Source organism: Rhinoraja longicauda, chromosome 19 (genome assembly GCF_053455715.1).
Source record: "Rhinoraja longicauda isolate Sanriku21f chromosome 19, sRhiLon1.1, whole genome shotgun sequence".
NCBI classification, from domain to species: domain Eukaryota; kingdom Metazoa; phylum Chordata; class Chondrichthyes; order Rajiformes; family Arhynchobatidae; genus Rhinoraja; species Rhinoraja longicauda.
Genome location: NC_135971.1, coordinates 5,473,430 through 5,498,724, shown reverse-complemented (window position 1 = coordinate 5,498,724; position 25,295 = coordinate 5,473,430). Strand labels below are relative to the sequence as shown.

Here is a 25,295-nt window from a genome sequence, read left to right as displayed (position 1 = left end):
TCCTCTGTCTTCCCACTCTTCTTTGCTATGTTATACTTCCTCTCCTTAATTTTTATGCTGTCCCTGACTTCCCTTGTCAGCCACAGGTGTCTCTTACTCCCCTTAGAGTCTTTCCACCTCTTTGGAATAAATTGATCCTGCAACCTCTGCATTATTCCCAGGAATACCTGCCATTGCTGTTCTACCGTCTTCCCTGCTAGGGCCTCCTTCCAATCAATTTTGGCCAGCTCCTGCCTCATGCCTCTGTAATCCCCTTTGCTATACTGTAATACCGACACTTCCGATTTTCCCTTCTGCCTTTCCATTTGCAGAGTAAAACTTATCATGTTGTGATCACTGCCTCCTAATGGCTCTTTTACCTCTAGTCCCCTTATCAGATCAGGATCATTACACAACACTAAATCCAAAATTGCCTTCTCCCTGGTAGGCTCCAGTACAAGCTGTTCTAAGAATCCAGTATTAAATATACACTGTCCAGGTAATTAACACTTAAATAACTCTAACGGTTTAAAAAAAATGTTTTTACCTCTCTTATTGCAACCAGGCACTTCGCTGAACAAAAATGGGCGATCGAACTTTCCAACGTCCAGGGCACTGTCTGCTACTGACAGCGTCTTGATATCATCACTGATCCTGCATTAATTAAACACCAGGTAATAAGACCCGCATCAACAAATTCTGGGTTACTTTCAAAACAGTGCAGAGAGACTCACCTCCTCTTCTGACGAGTTTCCTCCTGAAATATAAAACATCAGAAAGATCAATTAATTTACACTGAAGGTCCACATCGTGACAGCAGGAATATCAGCCAAATTGTTCCAATTTTCCGACAGATCCCAGCACTTAATGCTGGCGCAGCGCCCCATCAGTGCAGTATTATGTATTAATTACATGTAAAGGGTATATTTAATACTGGACTGAAGGGACGAATCAGTTTCCTCTGGTTCCAGTCGTGAATTACCTCATTCGTCCAACAGGGGTCACCCTCCCTTCACTGTTACCCTCTTGCGTTTAATGTCTGTGTAACATGCCTTGGCATTTTCTTACATAGAAACATAGAAAATAGGTGCAGGAGTAGGCCATTCGGCCCTTCGAGCCTGCACCGCCATTCAATATGATCATGGCTGATCATCCAGCTCAGTAACCTGTACTTGCCTTCTCTCCATACCCCCTGATCCCTTTAGCAAAAAGGGCCACATCTAACTCCCTCTTAAATATAGCCAATGAACTGGCCTCAACTACCTTCTGTGGCAGAGAATTCCACAGACTCACCACTCTGTGTGTGAAGAAATGTTTCCTCACCTCGGTCCTAAAAGACTTCCCCCTTATCCTTAAGCTGTGACCCCTGGTTCTGGACTTCCCCCAACATCGGGAACAATCTTCCCGCATCTAGCCTCTACAACCCCTTAAGAATTTTATATGTTTCTATAAGATCCCCCCTCAGTCTTCTAAATTCCAGCGAGTACAAGCCCAGCCTATCCAATCTTTCCTCATATGAAAGTCCCGCCATCCCAGGGATCAATCTAGTGAACCTTCCCTATACTCCCTCTAAGGCAAGAACGTCTTTCCTCACATCAGGAGACCAAAACTGCACACAATACTTCAGGTGCGGTCTCACCAAGGCCCCGTACAACTGCAGTAGAACCTCCCTGCTCCTAAACTCAAATCCTCTTGCTATGAATGCCAACATACCATTCGCTTTCTTCACTGCCTGCTGCACCTGCACGCTTGATTTCAATGACTGGTGCACCATGACACCCAGGTCACGTTGTATCTCCCCTTCTCCTAATCGTTCACCATTCAGGTAATATTCTGCTTTCCTGTTCTTGCCGCCAAAGTGGATAACCTCACATTTATCCACATTATATTGCATCTGCCCACTCGCCTAATCTATCTAAGTCACTCTGCAGCCTCCTAGCATCCTCCTCGCAGCTAACACTGCCACCCAGCTTCATGTCATCCGCAAACTTAGAGATGTTGCATTCAATTCCCTCGTCCAAATCATTAATATACACTGTAAATAACTGTGGTCCCAGAACTGAGCCTTGCGTTACCCCACAAGTCACTGCCTGCCATTGCGAAAAGGACCCGTTTATTCCTACTCTTTGCTTCCTGTCCGCCAACCAATTCTCTATCCACCTCAACACTGAACCTTCAATACCGTCTGCTTTAAGTTTGTACACCAATCTCCTATGTGGGACCTTGTCGAAGGCCTTCTGAAAGTCCAGATATAACACATCGACTGGTTCTCCCTTATCCACTCTACTAGTTACATCCTCGAAAAATTCTATAAGATTCGTCTGACATGATTTGCCTTTTGTAAATCCATGCTGACTTTGTCCGATGATTTCACCACTTTCCAAATGTGATGCTATCACATCTTTAATAACTGACTAGCATTTTCCCCACTACCGATGTTAGGCTAACTGGTCTATAATTCCCCGTTTTCTCTCTCCCTACCTTTTTAAAAAGTGGGGTTAAATTAGCTACCCTCCAGTCCTCAGGAACTACTCCAGCATCTAAGGAGTTTTGAAAAATTATCACTAATGCATCCACTATTTCTGAGGTTACTTCCTTAAGCACTCTGGGATGCAGCCTATCTGGCCCTGGGGATTTATCTGCCTTTAATCCATTTAATTTACCTAACACCACTTCCCGACTAACCTGGATTTCCCTCAGTTCCTCAATCTCATTAGACCCCTGGTCCCCCGCTATTTCCAGCAGACGGTTTATGTCTTCCTTAGTGAAGACAGAACCAAAGTATTTGTTCTTCTATCCTATTCGCCAAAGATTCTACATTGCCACTTCAAGCGCCCCCTGATTCGTCTTGCACCCTGTGGGTCAGCAAGAGGGGACGCATAGCGTCTACCAACCTTTGTCTCCACAGACATCATGTAGCCAGCTTGTGACTAGATGTTCATATCAGACTAAGAGAAGGCCAGGCTTGAACAACATGGAAAATATGACTGGGTCAATGTGATAAGTACAACGTCTCTTCCCGATAAAGATGCAGCCAGTCCAGTGATTGATTGGGGTGCGCTAATGTGAGCGAGGCAGCAATAAGGCCTCAGAACAAATAAACCATATATTTGGAGACATAAGGTGCTGCACAGAGTGGAATCATAATCAGGCCAGCCAGCATCTGAGGAGGGAAATGGACACATGACGCATGTGGTCAGGAGCCTCTTTCAATCTTCTGGAATAGATGGGAGAGAGCTGGTAAAGGGATGGGAGGGGAAGGAACTGGGACAATAAGTGACAAGGGATAGGTGAATTTGTGTGAGGACGGACATATGAGAGACTGATGGCTGCTGGCGAAGGGGAGGAAACGCCACCGAATTGGAATCTGGTCAGGAAGATAAATGAGGAATGCAATGGAAGGGATGGGGTGGAAATCAACAGCAGAGAATGTGCTGGGTTCCCAGTAGGAAGGGTTGGGGATCAGCGGTTGGAGAAGGGGAAGCAACATGGTGACGGGGACTGGGGATGAAAATAAATGTCTGTGGGGAACAGTTGAAGGAACAGGGAAGTCTAAAGGGGATAAGGTTTACCTACAACAGGAGAATACAATGTAGATGTCGTTGGGTTGTAGTCTGATCAATATATGAGGTGTTCGTCTTCCCTACCGACTGGTTTGTTTCAATCAGCCCTGAATTATTGGGAATTTATCGCAAACTGTTACCAACTATTTTATCATAGAATCAAATTGAATTTGTAACCCCTCACCTTCAGAAATATCAAACTGTCCGTCTGTTTCATCCGCTCCTGCAGCTTTAAGAGTTTCTCTTGAATAGAGTTTATTTCCTCTTGAATCGCTCGTAGATTATTCTCCATTGTATTTAGAACGCTCTCCTCTTCTTCCCGGAGATCCTTGAGAAAGAGCCGCTCTTTCTCATTGAGAATCTGGCGCAGTTCAGCAAATACCGATGTGATGTAGGTCAACAGGTTCTGTGACAGTTCCTGTCAAATGAAAGGTGAAGGTCAATATTATCGAGCCTGGAATCTAAGACAATAGCACAAGGTCAGAGAAGGGAAACTGGAAACCTTACCCGGACTCCAGAAATCTTCTCTTTCTGTTGCTGCTCCATTTCCTCCGCCGCTGATTTATTTTTTGTGAGAATCTCCAAGGAAGTTTTAATCAGCTCCTGGGATTGAGATTCAGATTCAGTCAGTGAAAGAATTAGACCAGACGGAACCAATGAACTGCAGACACGGAACTGCACATGAAAGTTTACAAAAAGACACAAACTGCTGGAGAACTCATCGGGTCGTGGAGCGTATCAGCAGAGAGCCGCGGGCTGTCTCACCTGGAAGGACTGCTGGAGTCCCTGTATGGACGTGAGGGAGAAGGTACAGGGACAGGTGTTTCATCTCCAGCGGTGGCTGGGGCAAGTACCTGGGGAAGGGCTGGTTTGGGTGGGAGGCTGGGTGAACCGAACAGTCGCCGAGGGAGCGCGGTCCGCAAATGGCGGAAAGGAAGAATCATCAGCTGATCAAATTCTGTTTGCTTTTACCTTGTAGCTTTCAACAGCTTCCTGAATCGGCATGAAACTGTGGGACTTGTGTTCCCGCGCGTCTCGGCAGATCAGGCAGACCAGTTTCTTGTCGGTTTCACAAAACAGCTTCACTTCTTCCTGATGTTCCTCGCAGTAAAGTTTACTTTCCTTCCCTCCCGGGTTCAGGCTCAGTGCTCGAGCTGTCTCAGTCATACTCGCCAAGGCCCGATTTACTTTGAGGGTGCGGTCTGCAAACTCCTCTCTACATTCCGGGCAGGAGTTTCTCCCCTCCCTGTCCCAACTCTGTGTGATATAGGAGCGGCAGAAGTTGTGCCCGCACTCCAGTATAACCGGATCGCTGAAGAAATCCAGGCAAATCGGACAAATCGCTTATTCGGTTAAACTCTGGATCTGGTGTTTCGAAGCCATTTTTAATTCCGACCACTTTCTGGTTCAAAACGCCTCCGCCTTCAGGGAGCTGCGAACCCGCACAGAACCGCAGGTGTCAACGACACGCCCTGCAGTGCGCGGGGAATTAATTCTGTGCTGAATAATGTTGTTTTGCTGGGAGTGTTCAGGGTGAAGTGCCTCTGGCAATCTGCCACTGATTACACACCAGCAAGAGGCTGGCAACACGTTAAACGAGTCTGAATGTGTCAATAACCGGGCGGACGAGCGCCGGGCAGTCTAAGGAAGGGCGGAAACGAAATGGAAGATGTATTGTTATCTCTACGTAGGGCGTGAAACGGTGGTTAAACATCAACTTAGAGCGACTGCTGGTAAAATAAAGTCTGCAATAAAATCGGAGACCTGGAGAGAATGTTGTGTTGTGAGGTGACAGACGCGCGACAATCGCTGAGATTTGGTTGCATAAAAAGTAGGAAAGACAATACTCTGTTACTGCGTGCAACACATTCACCTTCTCGGTGAAAGTCGTCTTGTTGAAAGAAACAGCAAGCACATGTGACACACGTGCGTGTGTCTGTGGGTGTGTGTGTGGGTGTGTGTGTCTCGGTGGGTGTGTGTGTGGGTCTGTGTGTGGGTGATTGTGGCTGTGTCTGTGTGGGTGTGTGTGTGTGTATGTGTCTGTGTGGGGGTGTGTGTGTGTCTGTGTGGGTGCTTGTGTCTGTGCGTGTGTCTGTGTGGGTGCTTGTGTCTGTGCGTGTGTCTGTGTGTGTGTGTCTGTGTGTGTGTGTGGGTGTGTCTGTGTGTGTGTGTGTGTGTGTGTGTGTGTGTGTGTGTCTGTGTGTGTGTGTGTCTGTGTGTGTGGGTGCTTGTGTCTGTGTGTGTGGGTGTGTGTGTCTGTGTGTGTGGGTGTGTGTGTCTGTGTGTGTGGGTGTGTGTCTGTGTGTGGGTGCTTGTGTCTGTGCGTGTGTCTGTGTGTGTCTGTGTGTGTGTGTCTGTGTGTGGGTCTGTGTGTGTGAGTGTGGGTCTGTGTGTGTCTGTGTGTGTGTGTGGGTGTGTGTGTGTGTGTGGGTGTGTGTGTGTCTGTGTGCGTGTGCTTGTGTTACTGTTCTTGGCCTTGTAATAAAAAATAGACAACACATTAATTGTGTGACTGAGCTTACTTACCCCAGTCTAGTAGACACCGACACTCCAGCAGTTGTCTGGACACACCCAGTGTGTGGGTGTGTGTGTATCTGTGTGTGTGTCTGTGTGTGGGTTAGCTGCGAGGGGGACGCTAGGAGGCTGCAGATTGACTTGGATAGATTAGGCGAGTGGGCAAATGCATGGTAGATGCAATATAATGTGGATAAATATGAGGTTATCCACTTTGGCGGCATGAACAGGAAAGCAGAGTATTACCTGAATGGTGGAATTCTCTGCCACAAAAGGTAGTTGAGGCCAGTTCATTGGCTATATTTAAGAGGGAGTTAGAAGTGGCCCTTGTGGCTAAAGGGATCAGGGGGTATGGAGAGAAGGCAGGTACAGGTTACTGAGCTGGATGATCAGCCATGATCATATTGAATGGTGGTGCAGGCTCGAAGGGCCGAATGGCCTACTCCTCAACCTATATTCTATGTTTCTATGTCATTGTACCTGCTTGCTTCATCACCCACAGAAAACACTGCCCCTCACATTCCCAATGAACCTGACCCCCCCCCCCTCCCCCCTATCCCGGTAACTCTGTGTTTGTGTTGTCATTTGTGAGCGGAGCACCAAGGCACATTCCTTGAATGTGCACATACTTGGCCAATAAACTTATTCATTCATTCATGAAAAGGTAAGGCTAAAGGTGAAAAGAGTCAGAAAGGGGGTCAGATGAGGAGAGTAGTGAGATGTGAAGCTGCAGAGAGGGCTATGGATACGAGAGTCAGTCTGAAGAAGGTTCTCGACTCAAAACATCATCTATTCCTTTTCATGCTGCCTGACCCGCTGAGTTACTCCAGCACTCTGTGAAACGTCACCTATCCATGTTCTCCACAGATGCTGCCTGACCCGCTGAGTTACTCCAGCACTCTGTGAAACGTCACCTATCCATGTTCTCCACAGATGCTGCCTGACCCGCTGAGTTACTCCAGCACTGTGTGAAACGTCACCTATTCCTTCTCTCCAGAGATGCTGCCTAACCCGCTGAGTTAGCCCAGCATTTAGTGTCTACATTCATCAGTGAAAATGTAATTTAGCTTAGTGATACGATGCAGAAACAGGCCCTTCGGCCCACCGGGTACGCAGCGACCAGCGATCAGGCCGCACTAACGCTGCCCTACACACACACACACACAAGGGACAATCTCTAATTTTACAGAAGCCAATTAACCTACAAGCCTGTCGGTCTTGAGAGGTTTGGAGGGAATAATGTCGGTAGTAAAGAAAGCAAACTCAATGCTAGCATTTATTTCAAGAGGGCTTGTGTACAAAAACAGGGGGTGTTATGCTGAGGCTCTACAAGGCACTGGTCAGGCCCCATTTGGAATATTGTCAGCAATTTTCGCTGTACTCGCTGGAGTTTAGAAGAATGAGGGGGGACCTCATTGAAACTTCACCGAATACTGAAAGACCCGGATAGGGTGGATGTGGAGAGAATGTTTCCACCAGTGGGAGAGTCTAGGACCAGAGGGCACAGCCTCAGAATTAAAGGACGTTCCGTCAGGAAGGAGATGAGGAGGAATTTATTTAGCCAGACGGTGGTGAATCTGTGGGATTCTTTGCCACAGACGGCTGTGGAGGCCACAAGTCAGTGGACTTGGTCTTCAAATCTGAGGAAGGATATTCTTGCTATTGAGGGCGTGCAGCGTAGGTTTACTCAGTTAATTCCCGGAATGGCGGGACTGTCTTGAAAGACTGGATCCACTGGTTTGTATACACTGGAATTTAGAAGGATGAGAGGAGATCTTATCGAAACGTATAAGATTATTAAGGGGTTGGACAGGTTAGAGGCAGGAAACATTATCCCAATGTTGGGGGAGTCCAGAACAAGGGGCCACAGTTTAAGATTAAGGGGTCGGCCATTTAGAACTGAGATGAGGAGAAACATTTTCAGTCAGAGAGTTGTGAATCTGTGAAATTCTCTGCCTCAGAAGGCAGTGGAGGCCAATTCTCTGAATGCATTCAAGAGAGAGCTGGATAGAGCTCTTAAGGATAGCGGAGTCAGGGGGTATGGGGAGAAGGCAGGAACGGGGTACTGATTGAGAATGATCAGCCATGATCACATTGAATGGCGGTGCTGGCTCGAAGGGCCGAATGGCCTCCTCCTGCACCTATTGTCTTTTGGATATTTTTAAGGCAGAGATAGATAAATTATTGGTCAGTGCGGGTGTCAGGGGTTATGGGGAGAAGGCAGGAGAATGGGGTTAGGAGGGAGAGATAAATCAGCCGTGATTGAATGGTGGAGTAGACCTGATGGGCTGAATGGTCCAATTCTACACCTATCACTGATGACCTAAACCGGAGACCCCGGAGACAACCCACGCAGGTCACGGGGAGAACGTACAGATTCCACACAGACAGCACCCGTGGTCAGGATCGAACCCTGGTCTCTGGCGCTGTGAGGCAGCAGCTCTACCGCTGCGCCACCATTGTACATCATGATGTATCTATCTGTACGTCGTTGGTGAGACCACAGTTCTAGCGCCCAGCTACAGGGAGGTGGCATGGTGCTGGAGAGGGTGCAGAAGGGATAGACCAGCTTGGCACGGGCACAGTGGGGGTTAGGTTACAGGGAGCCACTGCACAGGGTAGGTCCCTACTCGGGGGATGAGGGGGATTCTTGTTGAGGTGTATAAAACCATGAGGGGCGTTGGTAATGTGGATGGTCACAGCCCTTTTCCCCAGGGTGTGGTGGTCTTAAACAAGAGTGTAGATGCAATAAACTGGAGTAACTCAGCGGGTCAGGCAGCATCTGTGGAGAACATGGATAGGCGACGTTTCACAGAGTGTTGAGGTAACTCAGCCGGTCAGGCATCATCTGTGGGGAACATGGATAGGTGACGTTTCACAGAGTGCTGGAGTAATTCAGCTGGTCAGGCAGCATCTGTGGAGAAAAGGAATAGATGATGTTTTGGGTCGAGAACGTTCTTCAGACTGACTCTCGTATCGATACCCCTCCCTGCAGCTTCACATTTCACTACTCTCCTCATCTGACACCCTTTCTGACCCCTTTCATCTTTAGCCTCACCTTTTCATGAATGAATGAATAAGTTGATGAATGAATGAATGGGTTTATTGGCCAAGTATGTGCACATTCAAGGAATGTGCCTTGGTGCTCCGCTCACAAATGACAACACAAACACACAGTTACCGGGAGAGGGGGGGGTCAGGTTCAATGGGAATGTGAGGGGCAGTGTTTTCTGTGGGTGGTGAAGCAGGCAGGTACAATGTTCATGTTGTGTTGCAGGTCTCCACACTGCGGCTCTGTGCGGAACAAGAACGTCGGCCACCGTGGGCTCGGTCACCACTGTCCCCGCGGGTGGGACGGTGAGGTTCCCCGTCCAGCCCCATAGCCACGAGAAGATCACGGTGGCGATGTGGCGTCTCCACCCCGACCTGCCGATCCTGGATTGGAAGTCTTACAGCCCGGAGGGTCCGTCCTGGATCCACCCGTCCTACAGGGACAGAGTCCGCTTCCGACTGGGCTGTGTCATCGAGCTGTGGGCCGTGAGGCTCGGTGACCAGGGGACCTACGAGAGAGAGACAAACTACTTTGGCAGGGAGTCGCGGAACCGTGACGTTTGAGCTGCGCGTGGTCGGTGAGTAGCGGCGTGGAGAGTTGTACAGCACCCAGACACCCTTTGGCCCACACTCTGGGAACCTTGTCAAAGGCTTTCTGAAAGTCAAGGCTTTCTAATGCAGAAGTTGCAGGATCAATTTATCCCAAACAGGAGGAAAGATTCCAAGGTGAGTAAGAGACACCCGTGGCTGACAAGGGAAGTCAAGGACAGCATAAAAATAAAAGAGCAGAAGTACAACAAAGCAAAGAAGAGTGGGAAGCCAGAGGATTGGGACTCTTTTAAAGAGCAACAGAAGATGACTAAGAAGGCAATATGGTGTGAAACGATGAGGTACGAGGGTAAACTGGGCAATAATATAAAGGAGGATAGTAAAAGCTTTTTTAGGTATGTAAAGAGGAAAAAAATAGTCAAGGCAAATGTGGGTCCCTTGAAGATAGAAGATGGGGAATTTATTATGGGAAACAAGGAAATGGCAGATGAGTTGAACCGGTACTTTGGATCTGTCTTCACTAAGGAAGATACAAACAATCTCCCAGATGTTCTAGTGGCCAGAGATCCTAGGGTGACGGAGGAACTGAAGGAAATCCACATTAGGCAGGAAATGGTGTTGGGTAGACTGATGGGACTGAAGGCTGATAAATCCCCAGGGCCTGATGGTCTGCATCCCAGAGTACTTAAGGAGATGGCGCTAGGAATTGTGGGCGCATTGGTGATCATTTTCCAATGTTGTATAGATTCAGGATCAGTTCCTGTGGATTGGAGGATAGCTAATGTTGTCCCACTTTTTAAGAAAGGAGGGAGAGAGAAAACGGGAAATTATAGACCAGTTAGTCTGACATCAGTGGTGAGGAAGATGCTGGAGGCAATCATAAAAGACGAAATTGCAGAGCATTTGGATAGTTGTAACAGGATTGTTCCGAGTCGGCATGGATTTACGAAGGGGAAATCATGCTTGACTAATCTTCTGGAATTCTTTGAGGATGTAACTAGGAAAATTGACAGGGGAGAGCCGGTGGATGTGGTGTACCTCGACTTTCAGAAAGCCTTTGACAAGTTTCCACATAGGAGATTAGTGGGCAAAATTAGAGCACATGGTATTGGAGGTAGGGTACTGACATGGATAGAAAATTGGTTGACAGACAGAAAGCAAAGAGTGGGGGTAAATGGGTCCCTTTCAAAATGGCAGGCAGTAACTGGTGGGGTACCGCAAGGCTCGGTGCTGGGACTGCAGCTATTTACAATATACATTAATGACTTGGATGAAAGGATTAAAAGAACCATTAGCAAATTTGCAGATGATACAAAGCTGGGTGGTAGTGTGAACTGTGAGGAAGATGCTATGAGGTTGCAGGGTGACTTGGACAGGTTGTGTGAGTAGGTGGATGCATGGCAGATGCAGTTTAATGTGGATAAGTGTGAGGTTATCCACTTTGGTGGTAAGAATAGGAAGGCAGAGTATTATCTGAATGGTGTCAAGTTAGGAACGGGGGACGTACAACGAGATCTGGGTGTCCTAGTGCATCAGTCACTGAAAGGAAGCATGCAGGTACAGCAGGCAGTGAAGAAAGCCAATGGAATGTTGGCCGTCATAACAAGAGGAGTTGAGTATAGGAGCAAAGAGGTCCCTCTGCAGTTGTACAGGGCCCTAGTGAGACCGCACCTGGAGTATTGTGTGCAGTTTTGGTCTCCAAATTTGAGGAAGGATATTCTTGCTATTGAGGGCGTGCAGCGTAGGTTTACTAGGTTAATTCCCGGAATGGCGGGACTATCAAATGTTGAAAGACTGGAGCGACTAGGCTTGTATACACTGGAATTTAGAAGGATGAGAGGAGATCTTATCGAAACGTATAAGATTATTAAGGGGTTGGACACGTTAGAGGCAGGAAACATGTTCCCAATGTTGGGGGAGTCCAGCACAAGGGGCCACAGTTTAAGAATAAGGGGGGGGGGGGGGGGGGGGGCTTGTCCAATGCTTGGCTGAGTAGACATAACTTTTCAGCGCTCCCAAAAATAAAGCCCTAAACTGCCAAAAAAAGACGTACTACATGAAATCAAGTACTTTAAATTAAATCTAAAAGAAAGAAAAAAGAGGAATACAACTGCCACAGAAGCAAAGAAATCCAGCAAAGGAATCAAAGGAAAAAATCGAAGGTAGGCCTACAGCCCAGATGGAGCAGGGGCCTAGATTTTGTGAGCCCTCAGCAGGCGGAGAGTCTGGGGAGGGCTCCGGTGCGATGCTGGAGTCTACTACTCCCAGGATGCGCTCTTCGACTGGGGGCGAAACACAACGGGGTCTTCGCGAGCTAACAAGAGGGCGCACTGTTCGCCGAGAGGTTGCTGAAGTCATGTCAGAAGCCTCGGACACGAGTGAGGATGAGGGAACGGGAGACCTCATTAGCAGTGGTAGTGGAAACGAGGAAGAAGGAAATCAAGAAGATACAGAGACTAACTTTAAAACGATGTTTGAAGAAATTATTAACAGGCTTAAGAAAATTGAAGGAGATAACAAATTGATGAAAAATGAAGTGAAAGTACTTGGGATGGACACCAAGGGAATACATAAGACTTTGAAAAAAATGGAAGAGAATTTTCAAACAGTGATAGAGTTGATGATATACAAATGGAATATGAAATGTTAAAATCTAGGGTGGAAAAAAATGAAGATAGTATTACTGCGGCAGCAATTGAAAGTAAAAAGACGGCAGAGAAGTTTGACGCCTTGGAAAATTATAACAGGAGAATTTTTTTTTTAATTGTTGGTTTGCCAGAGGGAGTGGAGGGGGAAGACCCAATCAATTTTTTCCAAGATTGGATAGTGACTTGTCTGGGAATACATAAACAAGGTGTGATGGAAATAGAAAGAGCACACAGGGCTCTAAGACCAAAACCTTCGGCTAATCAAAAGCCAAGATCTGTTTTGATTAAATTCCTAAGATACCAAGATCGAGAATTGGTTCTGAAGTCAGTCGGGAACAACCAATAGAGCATGAAGGTACTAAAATAAATTTCTACCCAGACATCAGTAATGCCTTGTTGAGCAGAAAAAGAGAATTTAATAATGCAAAAAATATTTTAGGGAAGGTTATGTTCACTTTATTGCACCCGGCTACTTTAAAGATTACGATCAACCCTGGAGAAAATAATTTTTTCAAAGACTTTGTCCAAGCACAAGATTTTGTTGAAGAATTGCCATGGAGAAAAGCTCAAGAAGACTTAAGGAATGACTTAACCTTACTCAACACGTAAATTTTCACACCCATAACCGTGGGCACATTCTGGACCTTGTCTGCTCCACTGGACTAAATCTACATCACCTCTCTGGCTCCGACCCCACCCTCTCTGATCACTTAGCCATCACCATGTCTGTCAACATTCCCACCCCAGCTCCAAAGCAAAAACGCAAAATAAACATCCGCAAGCTGAACTCTGTTTCACCTACCTCTCGCTCTCATCCTCCCTCTCTGAAATAATGTCCGCCTCTCCCTTCGTTGACCTCCACAGCCCCTCTGACCTCACTGACTACTACAACCGCACTCTCTCCTCCTGCCTCGACCAGCTTGCACCTATAAAAACCAAAACAGTTTCCTTCACCCACTCTGCTCCCTGGTTTACCCCTGAACTCCGCGTGATGAAAACTCATGCCCGCCAACTTGAAAGACTCCGCAACAAAACAGGTCTCACAATTCACTCCCAAGCCTACAAAGACCACATACAGCACTATAAAGATGCCCTCTCCCATGCCCACTCCACCTACGACTCTCAAATAATTCACTCTGGCTCCGGAAACCCAAAAACACTCTTCTCTACAATAAACAAACTCCTCAGCCCCCTGGACACCATCTCCCAACCATTCACAGTTGACAAATGCACCACTTTCCTTTCATTCTTCCAAAGCAAAATAGACAACATCTACAGCACCTTAACCACCAACGCACCTGCTCCCCCTCAAACCACCTGCCCCCCCTTATCCTGTCAGCCCCTGCCTCAGTTCTCCCCAATCTCCACCACCGACCTCTCTGACCTCTTCACAGGAATAAAAACTGCCACCTGCTCTCTGGACCCCACCCCCTCCAGCTTTGTCAAGGCCTGCCTTCCTGCTCTCTCTCCACTTATCACTGCAACAATAAACTCCTCCCTGTCCACTGGCATCGTCCCGCCATCCCTCAAAATCGCTGCTGTCACCCCCATTCTGAAAAAACCTGGTCTAAACCCTGACACCCCAAACAACTTCAGACCAATCTCCAACCTACCCTTTCTGTCCAAAGTTTTGGAACGTGCTGTAGCTTCCCAACTCAAATACCACCTCTCTACCAATAACCTGTATGAAACTTTCCAATCCGGATTCCGCTCAAACCACTGTACTGAAACTGCGCTCCTCAAAATCACAAACGACATTCTCCTCTCCTCCGACGCTGGCAACCTCAACATCCTCATCCTACTTGACCTCAGCGCCGCCTTTGACACCATAAATCACTCCATTCTCCTCACCCGACTTGAAACCTCCCTTAACATCACCGGCACAGCCCTATCCTGGTTCAAATCTTACCTCTCTGACAGACACCAGTTCATCTACATTAACAACTGTAAATCCCCCACCGCTCCCCTCCCCCAAGGTGTCCCCCAAGGCTCAGTCCTTGGCCCCCTCCTCTTCATCCTCTACCTGTTCCCCCTTGGTCAATTAATCCGCCGTCATGGTCTCAACTTCCGCTGCTTCGCCGATGATATCCAGCTCCTCATCTCCACCAAGTCAATCTCCTCCACCACACACTCTACACTGACAAACTGCATTACTGAAATAAAATCTTGGCTTCAATCAAACTTCCTCAAGCTCAATTGCAACAAATCTGAAATCATCATCATTGGTCCAAAAATGCTCACCAAATCCACCCAAAACTTCATCCTCAACATTGATGGTCTCCCAGTATCCACCTCACCTCACATCCGGAATCTTGGAATCATCCTTGATCAAACCCTCTCCTTCGACAAACACATCAAACACATCACAAAGACAGCCTTCTTCCACCTCAAAAACATTGCCCGTCTCCGTCCATCCCTCTCCTCCACAGCTGCAGAAACCCTCATCCACGCCTTCATCACCTCCCGTCTGGACTACTGCAACAGCCTCCTCTATGGCGCACCCTCAAAAATCATCAATAAACTTCAATACATTCAAAACTCCGCTGCCCGTCTACTCACACACACCTCGATCCGTGACCATATCACCCCCGTCCTTTATAAACTCTACTGGCTCCCCATCCCCCAGAGAATCCAGTACAAAATCCTCCTCATAACCTACAAAGCCCTCCATAACCTGGCCCCATCCTACCTGACCGACCTCCACAGGCACACTCCCACCTGCACCCTCCGCTCTGCCGCTGCCAATCTCCTATCCCCCCACATCCGGACTAAACTCAGATCCTGGGGGGACAGGGCTTTCTCCATCGCTGCTCCCACCCTATGGAACTCACTACCCCAAACCGTTAGAGACTCCCCCACACTCACCACATTCAAAACATCGCTGAAGTCTCACCTGTTCAGTACTGCCTTCAACCACTGAAGGTCACCTCACCTTCTGTCTCCTTTCTCTGTTCATTTATTTATTTACTTATTTATCTATTTATTCATTTCCCCTATGTTCTCAAAATCTCTGTAAAGCGTCTTTGAGTATATGAAAAGCGCTATATAAATAAAATGTATTATTATTATTATTATTAACTCTATTATCAGTGTCAACAATTTTGATATATTTGACACCGTGTTTGAATCTTTGCTCAAAGTTGACAAGAATTAAGAATATAAAACCAAGATAAGATAATTAATGGTTGTAACCCACTTCCTAATGTATTCTATTAATAAGATCTGTATGCTATAGAGGGGACTAATTGGATTAAGGATTGTTAATTTTCAGAAGTACTTGATATATCGGGGGGGTTGGAGAATATGGATGCTCCACCATAAATCATGGGCACAAGTGTGGTGTGGACCACACCTCGTATAATAGAGGGGGGTAATGTTGTTAATCTCTTATTTATTAACAACATTAGAGGGAGGGCTTACTTTTCTATCTTTCTTTTTTCTTTTCTGTTTTTGTACCTGGACCATGGAAGGGAGCACACTGAAATACGGCGCAATGTAAATATCGGAAGAGGTATCAAGGTAAGGAAGAAGAAAAAAAAAGGAATGAATGGATAAAACATTAAATTTTTAAAGTTATAATGTGAATGGGTTAAATGGACCGATAAAAAGGAAGAGAATTTTAACACAGATGAAAAAATTGGAAGTGGATATAGCTTTTTTACAAGAAACACATCTAACGGAAAAAGAACATCAAAAGTTAAAGAGAGATTGGGTAGGAAGTATGGTAGCATCTTCTTTTAATTCAAAAGCAAGAGGGGTTGCTATCTTATTTAAGAAAACGCTACCAATTAAGATACAAAATATTGTAAGTGACCCAGTAGGTAGATTTATAATGGTACATTGTCAAATTTTCTCACAATTGTGGACTTTAATGAATATATATGCACCAAATACAGATGAGAAGTTTGTGCAGGATACCTTTTTAAATCTAGCGGAAGCACATGAAAATATATTGATAGGAGGAGATTTTAATTTTTGTTTAGATCCAGTAATGGATAGATCATCAAGGACAATGGCAAGAGCAGTGAAGATAACCTTGAACTTAATGGAAGATCTAAATTTAATAGATGTTTGGAGGAAAAGCCAACCTAGGGAAAGAGACTACTCCTTTTATTCCAATAGACATGATACATATTCTAGAATAGATCTATTTTTGATTTCAGCTCAATTAAGGGGTAGAATAATACAAATAGATTATAAGGCTAGATTTTTATCGGATCATTCACCATTATTAATGAAAATTACGATGCCAGATAAAGAACAGTCAGTGTATAGATGGAGACTCAACTCTTTACTATTGAATAGGCAAGACTTTTGTGATTTTATTCGAGGACAAATTGGATTATTTTTGGAAACAAATTTAAATTCAGTTAATGATAAATTTATTGTATGGGATGCAATGGCTTATTTGAGAGGCCAAATTATAAGCTACTCATCTAAGATAAAGAAAGACTATAGGAAGGAATCTGAAAGACTAGAAAAAGAAATCACCGTACTAGAAAAAGACTTACAGAAAGCTTCTTCAGATACGAAAAAAATACAACTTGGAAATAAAAAAATTCAATACAATACTTTACATACTTACAGAACAGAAAAACTAATATTACGAACTAACCAAAGGTATTATGAATTAGGAGAAAGAGCGCACAAGGTATTGGCATGGCAACTGAAAGAAGAACAAATATTAAGAACAATAAATTCAATTAGAACAGATCAAAACATTATTACTTATAAACCTGGAGAAATCAATGAGGTATTTAAGCAATTCTACACTAATCTGTATCATTCTGAATCTGAAAAGGATGAAATTAAGATAAATAATTTTTTTATCCAAGATACAATTACCAACAATCTCTAATGAGGAGCAGATGGGACTAAATGCCTCATTTACTTTGAGAGAAGTGGAGGAAGTATTACATTCTTTACCAAGTAATAAATCACCAGGGGAAGATGGTTTCCCACCTGAGTTCTATAAAAAAATTAAAGATTTGTTGTTACCAGTATTTATGGAAGTGATACATCAAGCGGAAAAAACTTCTACATTACCAGAATCCTTCTCAATGGCAATTATAACCGTAATTCCAAAAAAAGGGAAAGACCCTGTAAAAGCATCTTCTTATAGACCAATATCATTGTTGAATGTAGATTATTAAATAGTTGCTAAGCTTTTGGCAAGGAGATTGGCAGAATTTTTACCTAAGCTGGTTAAAGAGGACCAAACTGGATTTGTCAAAAAAAGATTATCTGATAATGTAGCAAGATTTATAAGTATTTTACATTTAGCACAGAAAAGAAAGGAATTAAGTGTAGCAGTTGCTTTAGATGCTGAAAAGGCGTTTGACAGGTTAGAATGGGATTTTTTATTTAAAGTATTAGAGAAGTATGGATTGGGAAATGGTTTCATTAACTGGGTAAAAGTCCTTTATAAACAACCTAAAGCCAAAGTGGTGACAAATGGCCAATCTTCTCAATCATTTAATTTGGAAAGATCTAGTAGACAGGGATGTCCCTTGTCACCAGCTTTATTTGTATTGGTTATTGAACCTCTGGCAGAACTAATAAGATCAGATTTACACATTGAAGGATTTAAAGTTAATCAGGAAAATCACAAAATTACTTTATTTGCAAATGATGTTTTAATTTGTCTTACTAGACCATTGGAATCCTTAAGAAAATTATATTTCAGACTGGAAGAATACGGGAAAGTATCAGGATACAAAATTAATAAAGATAAAACTGAAATAATGCCTCTTTTTAGACAATAGACAATAGGTGCAGGAGTAGGCCATTCAGCCCTTCGAGCCAGCACCGCCATTCAATGCGATCATGGCTGATCACTCTCAATCAGTACCACATTCCTGCCTTCTCCCCATACCCCCTCACTCCGCTATCCTTAAGAGCTCTATCCAGCTCTCTCTTGAAAGCATCCAACGAACTGGCCTCCACTGCCTTCTGAGGCAGAGAATTCCACACCTTCACCACTCTCTGACTGAAAAAGTTCTTCCTCATCTCCGTTCTAAATGGCCTACCCCTTATTCTTAAACTGTGGCCCCTTGTTCTGGACTCCCCCAACATTGGGAACATGTTTCCTGCCTCTAATGTGTCCAATCCCCTAATTATCTTATACGTTTCAATAAGATCCCCCCTCATCCTTCTAAATTCCAGTGTATACAAGCCTAATTGCTCCAGCCTTTCAACATACGACAGTCCCGCCATTCCGGGAATCAACCTAGTGAACCTACGCTGCACGCCCTCAATAGCAAGAATATCCTTCCTCAAATTTGGAGACCAAAACTGCACACAGTACTCCAGGTGCGGTCTCACCAGGGCCCCGGTACAACTGTAGAAGGACCTCTTTGCTCCTATACTCAACTCCTCTTGTTACGAAGGCCAACATTCCATTGGCTTTCTTCACTGCCTGCTGTACCTGCATGCTTCCTTTCAGTGACTGATGCACTAGGACACCCAGATCTCGTTGAACATCCCCTCTTCCTAACTTGACACCATTCAGATAATAATCTGCCTTTCTATTCTTACTTCCAAAGTGAATAACCTCACACTTATCTACATTAAACTGCATCTGCCATGTATCCGCCCACTCACACAACCTGTCCAAGTCACCCTGCAGCCTTATTGCATCTTCCTCACAATTCACACTACCCCCCAGCTTAGTATCATCTGCAAATTTGAAGGCAATTATGATCAATGTAAAAGAGAAAGTCAGTTTAAATGGCAAAAAGAAGGCATTAAGTACTTAGGAGTTAAAGTAGATAATAAGTTAAATAATTTGTACAAATTAAATTATAAACCACTAATTAAAAAAATAGATGAGGACTTGAAGAAATGGATGAATCTTCCAATTACATTGATAGGGAGAGTGAACTGTATTAAGATGAATATTTTTCCGAGGATACAGTATTTATTTTCAACACTGCCTATACCTTTGCCAAATAATTTTTTTCAGGGATTGAACAAAATTGTGAGGAATTTTCTTTGGAAAGGTAAAATGCCAAGAGTGTCTATGGAAAAATTAACATGGAAATTTGAATTAGGTGGATTGCAATTACCAAATTTTAAAAATTACTATCTGGCAGCACAAATGAGTTTTATTCATGCTTTTATCAAGAGGGTGGAAAAACAGCATGGGTTAAAATTGAAATGGATAAAATAAAAGAACTATGCCCAGAAGAATTTATCTATAAATGGGAAGCGAAGCTATTAGTTAAGGATAAAGAGTCACCTTTACTAAAACAGTTAATTAATATATTGTTGAAAACAGTTAAAGCTAATGATAAAATATTTTTTTTAACAGCTAAAACTCCATTAGTAAAAAATAGATTACTGCCGTTTGCTTGGAATAATCAGATATTACAAGTCCGGGAACAGAATGGTATTAAACATATAGGAGATTGCTACGAAGGGAATAATTTTTTTACATTTTCTCAATTGAGAAATAAATATCAAATTCCAGGGAATAGTATTTTTTTCTATTATCAATTACAATCTTATTTAAGGGAAAAGTTAGGTAATTCAATGTTTTTATTTCAAATTAAAGGAATTGAATCCCTGATTCAGGGCAAGGGAACTAAAAAAATTAATGTATAAATTGTTACAAAAATCTAGTCCAAAGACAGGAATTCAAAAATCAAGACAAAGATGGGAAACAGATCTGAATATTAGCATTGATGAACCAAGTTGGGAAAGATTGTGTTTAGAAAGTATGAAAAATACTATTAATGTGAGATATAGTTTAGTACAATACAATTTTTTACATCAACTATATTTAACTCCGAAAAAATTAAACAATTTAAATCCAAATTTACCTGAAATTTGTTTTAGATGCAACCAGGATGTGGGTACTTTTTTACACTCCACATGGGCATGTCCTAAGGTAACTCCTTTTTGGAAAGACCTAAAAAAAAAATTGGAACAATTGATGAATAAGACCATACCATTGGATTCAAGGTTGTTTTTATTGGGAGATACTAAAGGAATATTACCAAGGTTCATTTTAGATAAATATCAGGAAAGATTCCTCAAAATAGCAATAGGAATAGCAAAAAAATGTGTGGCGGTCACTTGGAAAGATCACAATGAAATAAGAATTGCAAGATGGTATGCAGAAATGCGTAGTTGTATCCCATTAGAAAAAGCTACTTATAATCTGAGAGATAAATATGATTTCTTTTTGAAACTTTGGAACCCATTCACTTTAAAACTAGGATTAAGAATTGGAAATATTTAATTTCAGCATTGTTTTGATATCCCTAAAAAGAATTTAATAAGAAATTAGCCGGAAGTGTTTCCTTCTTGTCTCCAGGTTCCTTCTTTCTTCTTTCTTTCTTTCTTTCCTTTTTAAATTTTTTTATTTCTTTATCTTTCTACTTCTCTTTTTTCCTCTTTTTTCTAACTGGGGGGTGGGGGGAGGGGGGTTGTGGGTGGGGAGATAATACAGAACAATACAGGTATAATCGAATTTAAATGTATAATCGAATTTATAATGTAGGTACCATCGCGTACTATAAGTTCATACATGTATTTGTTTTGTTAAAATTTAAATAAAATTAAAATTAAAAAAAAGTTAGGAATCCTACATAAATAAATATTTATATAAGTTGCTGCATATTCCAAAATGCTGATTGTATTAGTTCAAGTTATGAATCATACATAAATGAATATTTTTGATAAAATATTTTTGATAAAACACAAGACTTGTTTATTCTTTATCCCATCAGCAATAAAACAGGCAACTTTAAAAAATATATCAATAAATATTTTTTCAAGGAATAAATTTTTAAAAAACATTTTCTTTTCAACTCCATCCGACATTTCCAGAGGTCACACATTCAATGCAGATATTCATTTCCAGATTTACACAGAATCCCTTATTTGCAGTCTCTCTCTCTTACCTGTTCTTGTAGCTGTGATAGCTGCACCTTTCTCAGCTTAGCCCCCAGTCTAGTAGACACTCCAGCCATTCCCATGAGGATCTAGCACCAAGCTTGTGATCACCATCTCTTTTATCTGCCCCCTCCAACCTGAGGGACGAAACAGACATAACAGGCATCTCCCTGAACCAATAATACAAAGGACAGCTCAATGCACTGTGCTGCAAAACCCCGATAGGAACGATGCACTCAGAGTCAGTTTGCAAAATCATTCTGCAAGGTATCAATTTGAAGGAACACCTGGAACATTTGCCATCCTGCAGATCAGCCCGAGCCCAGACTGGCAGGTGTCAATCAAAGGGAAAGCCTGTGAAGTTCTGCAGACAAGGGCTGAGCAATACTGACAAATCCCTGACTCCCTATATTTATTTAAGTTGTTTAAGTATTCCAAAATGCAGATTGTATTAGATAAAGTTTTTGAATCCTATATAAATAAATATTTATTTAAGTTGCTGCATATTCCAAAATGCAGATTGGATTAGTTAAAGTTAGGAATCCTACATAAATGAATATTTATTTAAGTTGTTTAAGTATTCCAAAATACAGATTGTATTAGAGAGTTTTTGAATCCTACATTAAAAAATATTTTTGATAAAACACAAGACTTGTTTATTCTTTATCCCATCAGCAATAAAACGGGCAAGTTTTGTTTTAATATCAAAAAATACTTTTTTCAAGTAATAAGTATTTTTAAAACATTTTCTTTTCAACAAAATGCAGATTGTATTAGATAAAGTTAGCAATCCTACATAAATAAATATTTATTTAAGTTCCCACATATTCCAAAATGCAGATTGTATTAGTTAAAGTTAGCAATCCTACATAAATAAATATTTCTTTAAGTTGCTCCATATTCCAAAATGCAGATTGTATTAGTTAAAGTTATGAATCCTACATAAATAAATATTTATTTAAGCTGCCACATAATCCAAAATGCAGATTGTATTAGTTAAAGTTAGGAATCCTACATAAATAATTATTTAAGTTGCTGCATATTCCAAAATGCAGATTGTATTAGATAAAGTTAGGAATCATACATAAATAAATATTTTTGATTAAATATTTTTGATAAAACACAAGACTTGTTTATTTTTTATCACATCAGCAATAAAACAGGCAAGTTTTTTTTTAATATCAAAAAATACTTTTTACAAGTAATAAATATTTTAAAAACATTTTCTTTTCAACAACTCCATCCGACATTTCCAGAGGTTACACATTCAATGCAGATATTCATTTCCAGATTTACACAGAATCCCTTATTTGGAGTCTCTCTCTCTTACCTGTTCTTGTAGCTGTGATAGCTGCACCTTTCTCAGCTTAGCCCCCAGTCTAGTAGACACTCCAGCCGTTCCCATGAGGATCTAGCACCAAGCTTGTGATCACCATCTCTTTTATCTGCCCCCTCCAACCTGAGGGACGAAACAGACATAACAGGCATCTCCCTGAACCAATAATACAAAGCTCAATGCTCAATGCACTGTGCTGCAAAACCCCAATAGGAACGATGCACTCAGAGTCAGTTTGCAAAATCATTCTGGGACAAGGTATCAATTTGAAGGAACATGGGGAACACCTGGACCATTTGCCATCCTGCAGATCACCCTGAGCCCAGACTGGCAGGCACCATTCAAAGGGAAAGCCTGTGTAGTTCTGCAGACAAGGGCTGAGCAATACTGACAAATCTCTGATTCCCTATATTTATTTAAGTTGCTGCATATTCCAAAATGCAGATTGTATTAGTTAAAGTTATGAATCCTACATAAATAAATATTTTTGATAAAGCACTCAGAGTCAGTTTGCAAAATCATTCTGCAAGGTATCAATTTGAAGGAACACCGTGACCATTTGCCATCCTGCAGATCACCCTGAGCCCAGACTGGCAGGTGTTTAAGTTGCCACATATTCCAAAATGAAGATTCTCTTAGATAAAGTTATGAATCCAACATAAATAAGTATATAATAAATATTTTAAAAACATTTTATTTTCAAAAACTCCATCCGACATTCCAAAATGCAGATTGTATTAGTTCAAGTTATGAATCCTACATAAATAAGTATTTATTCCCACATATTCCAAAATGCAGATTGTATTAGATAAAGTTATGAATCCTACATAAATAAATATTTATTTAAGTTCCCACATATTCCAAAATGCAGATTCTCTTAGATAAAGTTATCAATCCTACATAAATAAGTATTTATTTAAGTTCCCACATATTAAAAAAAAGGAAATTGTATTAGTTAAAGTTAGGAATCCTACATAAATAAATCTTTATTTAAGTTGCTGCATATTCCAAAATTCAGATTGTATTAGTTCAAGTTAGGAATCCTACATAAATAAATATTTATTTAAGTTCCCACATATTCCAAAATGCAGATTGTGTTAGTTAAAGTTAGGAATCCTACATAAATAAATATTTATTTAAGTTGCTGCATATTCCAAAATGTAGATTGTATTAGATAAAGTTATGAATCCTACATAAATAAATATGTATTTAAGTCGCTGCATATTCCAAAATGCAGACTGTATTAGTTCAAGTTAGGAATCCTACATAAATAAATATTTTTGATAAAATATTTTTGATAAAGCACAAGAATTGTTTATTCTTTATCACATCAGCAATAAAACAGGCAAGTTTTTTAAAAAATATCAAAAAAAACTTTTTTCAAATAATAATTTTTTTTTTTTTTAAATCTTTTCAAAAACTCCATCCGACATTCCAAAATGCAGATTGTATTAGTTCAAGTTATGAATCCTACATAAATAAGTATTTATTTAAGTTCCCACATATTCCAAAATGCAGATTGTATTAGTTAAAGTTATGAATCCTACATAAATAAATATTTATTTAAGTTCCCACATATTCCAAAATGCAGATTGTATTAGTTCAAGTTAGGAATCCTACATAAATAAATATTTATTTAAGTTCCCACATATTCCAAAATGCAGATTCTCTTAGATAAAGTTATGAATCCTACATAAATAAGTATTTATTTAAGTTCCCACATATTAAAAAAAGGAAATTGTATTAGTTAAAGTTAGGAATCCTACATAAATAAATCTTTATTTAAGTTGCTGCATATTCCAGCTCTCTCTTGAAATCATCCAACAAACTGGCCTCCACTGCCTTCTGAGGCAGAGAATTCCACACCTTCACCACTCTCTGACTGAAAAAGTTCTTCCTCATCTCCATTCTAAATGGCCTACCCTTATTCTTGAAATGTGGCCCCTTGTTCTGGACACTACATTGCACGGAACTAAGTGAACTATTTAAAACTATTTATAAATTAAAGCTCGTAGCTTTTTGAGTTTGTTTGTGCTCTCTCTCTCTCTCTCTCTCCCTCTCTCCCTCTCTCCCTCTCTCCCTCGAGAGAGAGAGAGAGAGAGACAGAGAGAGAGAGAGAGAGAGAGACAGAGAGAGAGAGAGAGAGAGAGAGAAAGAAAGAAAGAAAGAAAGAAAGAAAAGGGGGAGAAAGAGGAGGGAGAGAGAGAGTGTCACGCACGCACAAACAAACTCAAAACATTTATGTAGGTTTAGTTGTGATTTATTGACTTCTGTCGTTTGAATGTAGCACGTCCCTGCTCAACATTTATATTCAGTTCCGCACCATGGAGATAAAGAATGTAGATACAAGGGACAGGAGATGTTGGTTTACATTGAACACACAGCAGGTCACGAGAGATTCATGGAATCTACAAACCGAATTAACCATTCCACATCGACGTAAACTTTATTACTGCAGGTCCGTGACTATTGACATACACAGCGGTGGGACAATTGATTCAGATGGTGCAAGGAATGATTACTAACTTTACAAATAAAATTTAAGGCAGGTGGGATGGTAGATTGCCAAGATGCATATTAAGAATGACGTTGGGATTTTGATCAGCTGGGGAAGTGGGCGGTGTAATAGCGTGCGGCATTTAGTTTGGATATCTGTGAAGTTTGGGCACGGTGTCTTTCATTTGTTACGGTATTAAGTGCAGATGTTGGGGCGTTATATCACAGTTTACAAGGCGTTGGTGAGGGAGGCCACGC

At 42.0% G+C, this 25,295-nt stretch overlaps 1 protein-coding gene across 1 annotated transcript; it reads right to left on the bottom strand.

Annotated features, from left to right (window-relative positions):
• Positions 1–709: 709 nt before the first annotated feature.
• On the bottom strand, positions 710–5,163 carry LOC144602603 (uncharacterized). Its single transcript, XM_078415733.1, has 4 exons — positions 4,515–5,163; positions 4,050–4,145; positions 3,727–3,903; positions 710–736 (listed from the first exon to the last, which is right to left on the bottom strand). Exons 1-4 carry the CDS (start codon positions 4,707–4,709, stop codon positions 710–712), a joined length of 495 nt encoding a protein of 164 aa, XP_078271859.1. The 5' UTR covers positions 4,710–5,163.
• Positions 5,164–25,295: the final 20,132 nt, after the last annotated feature.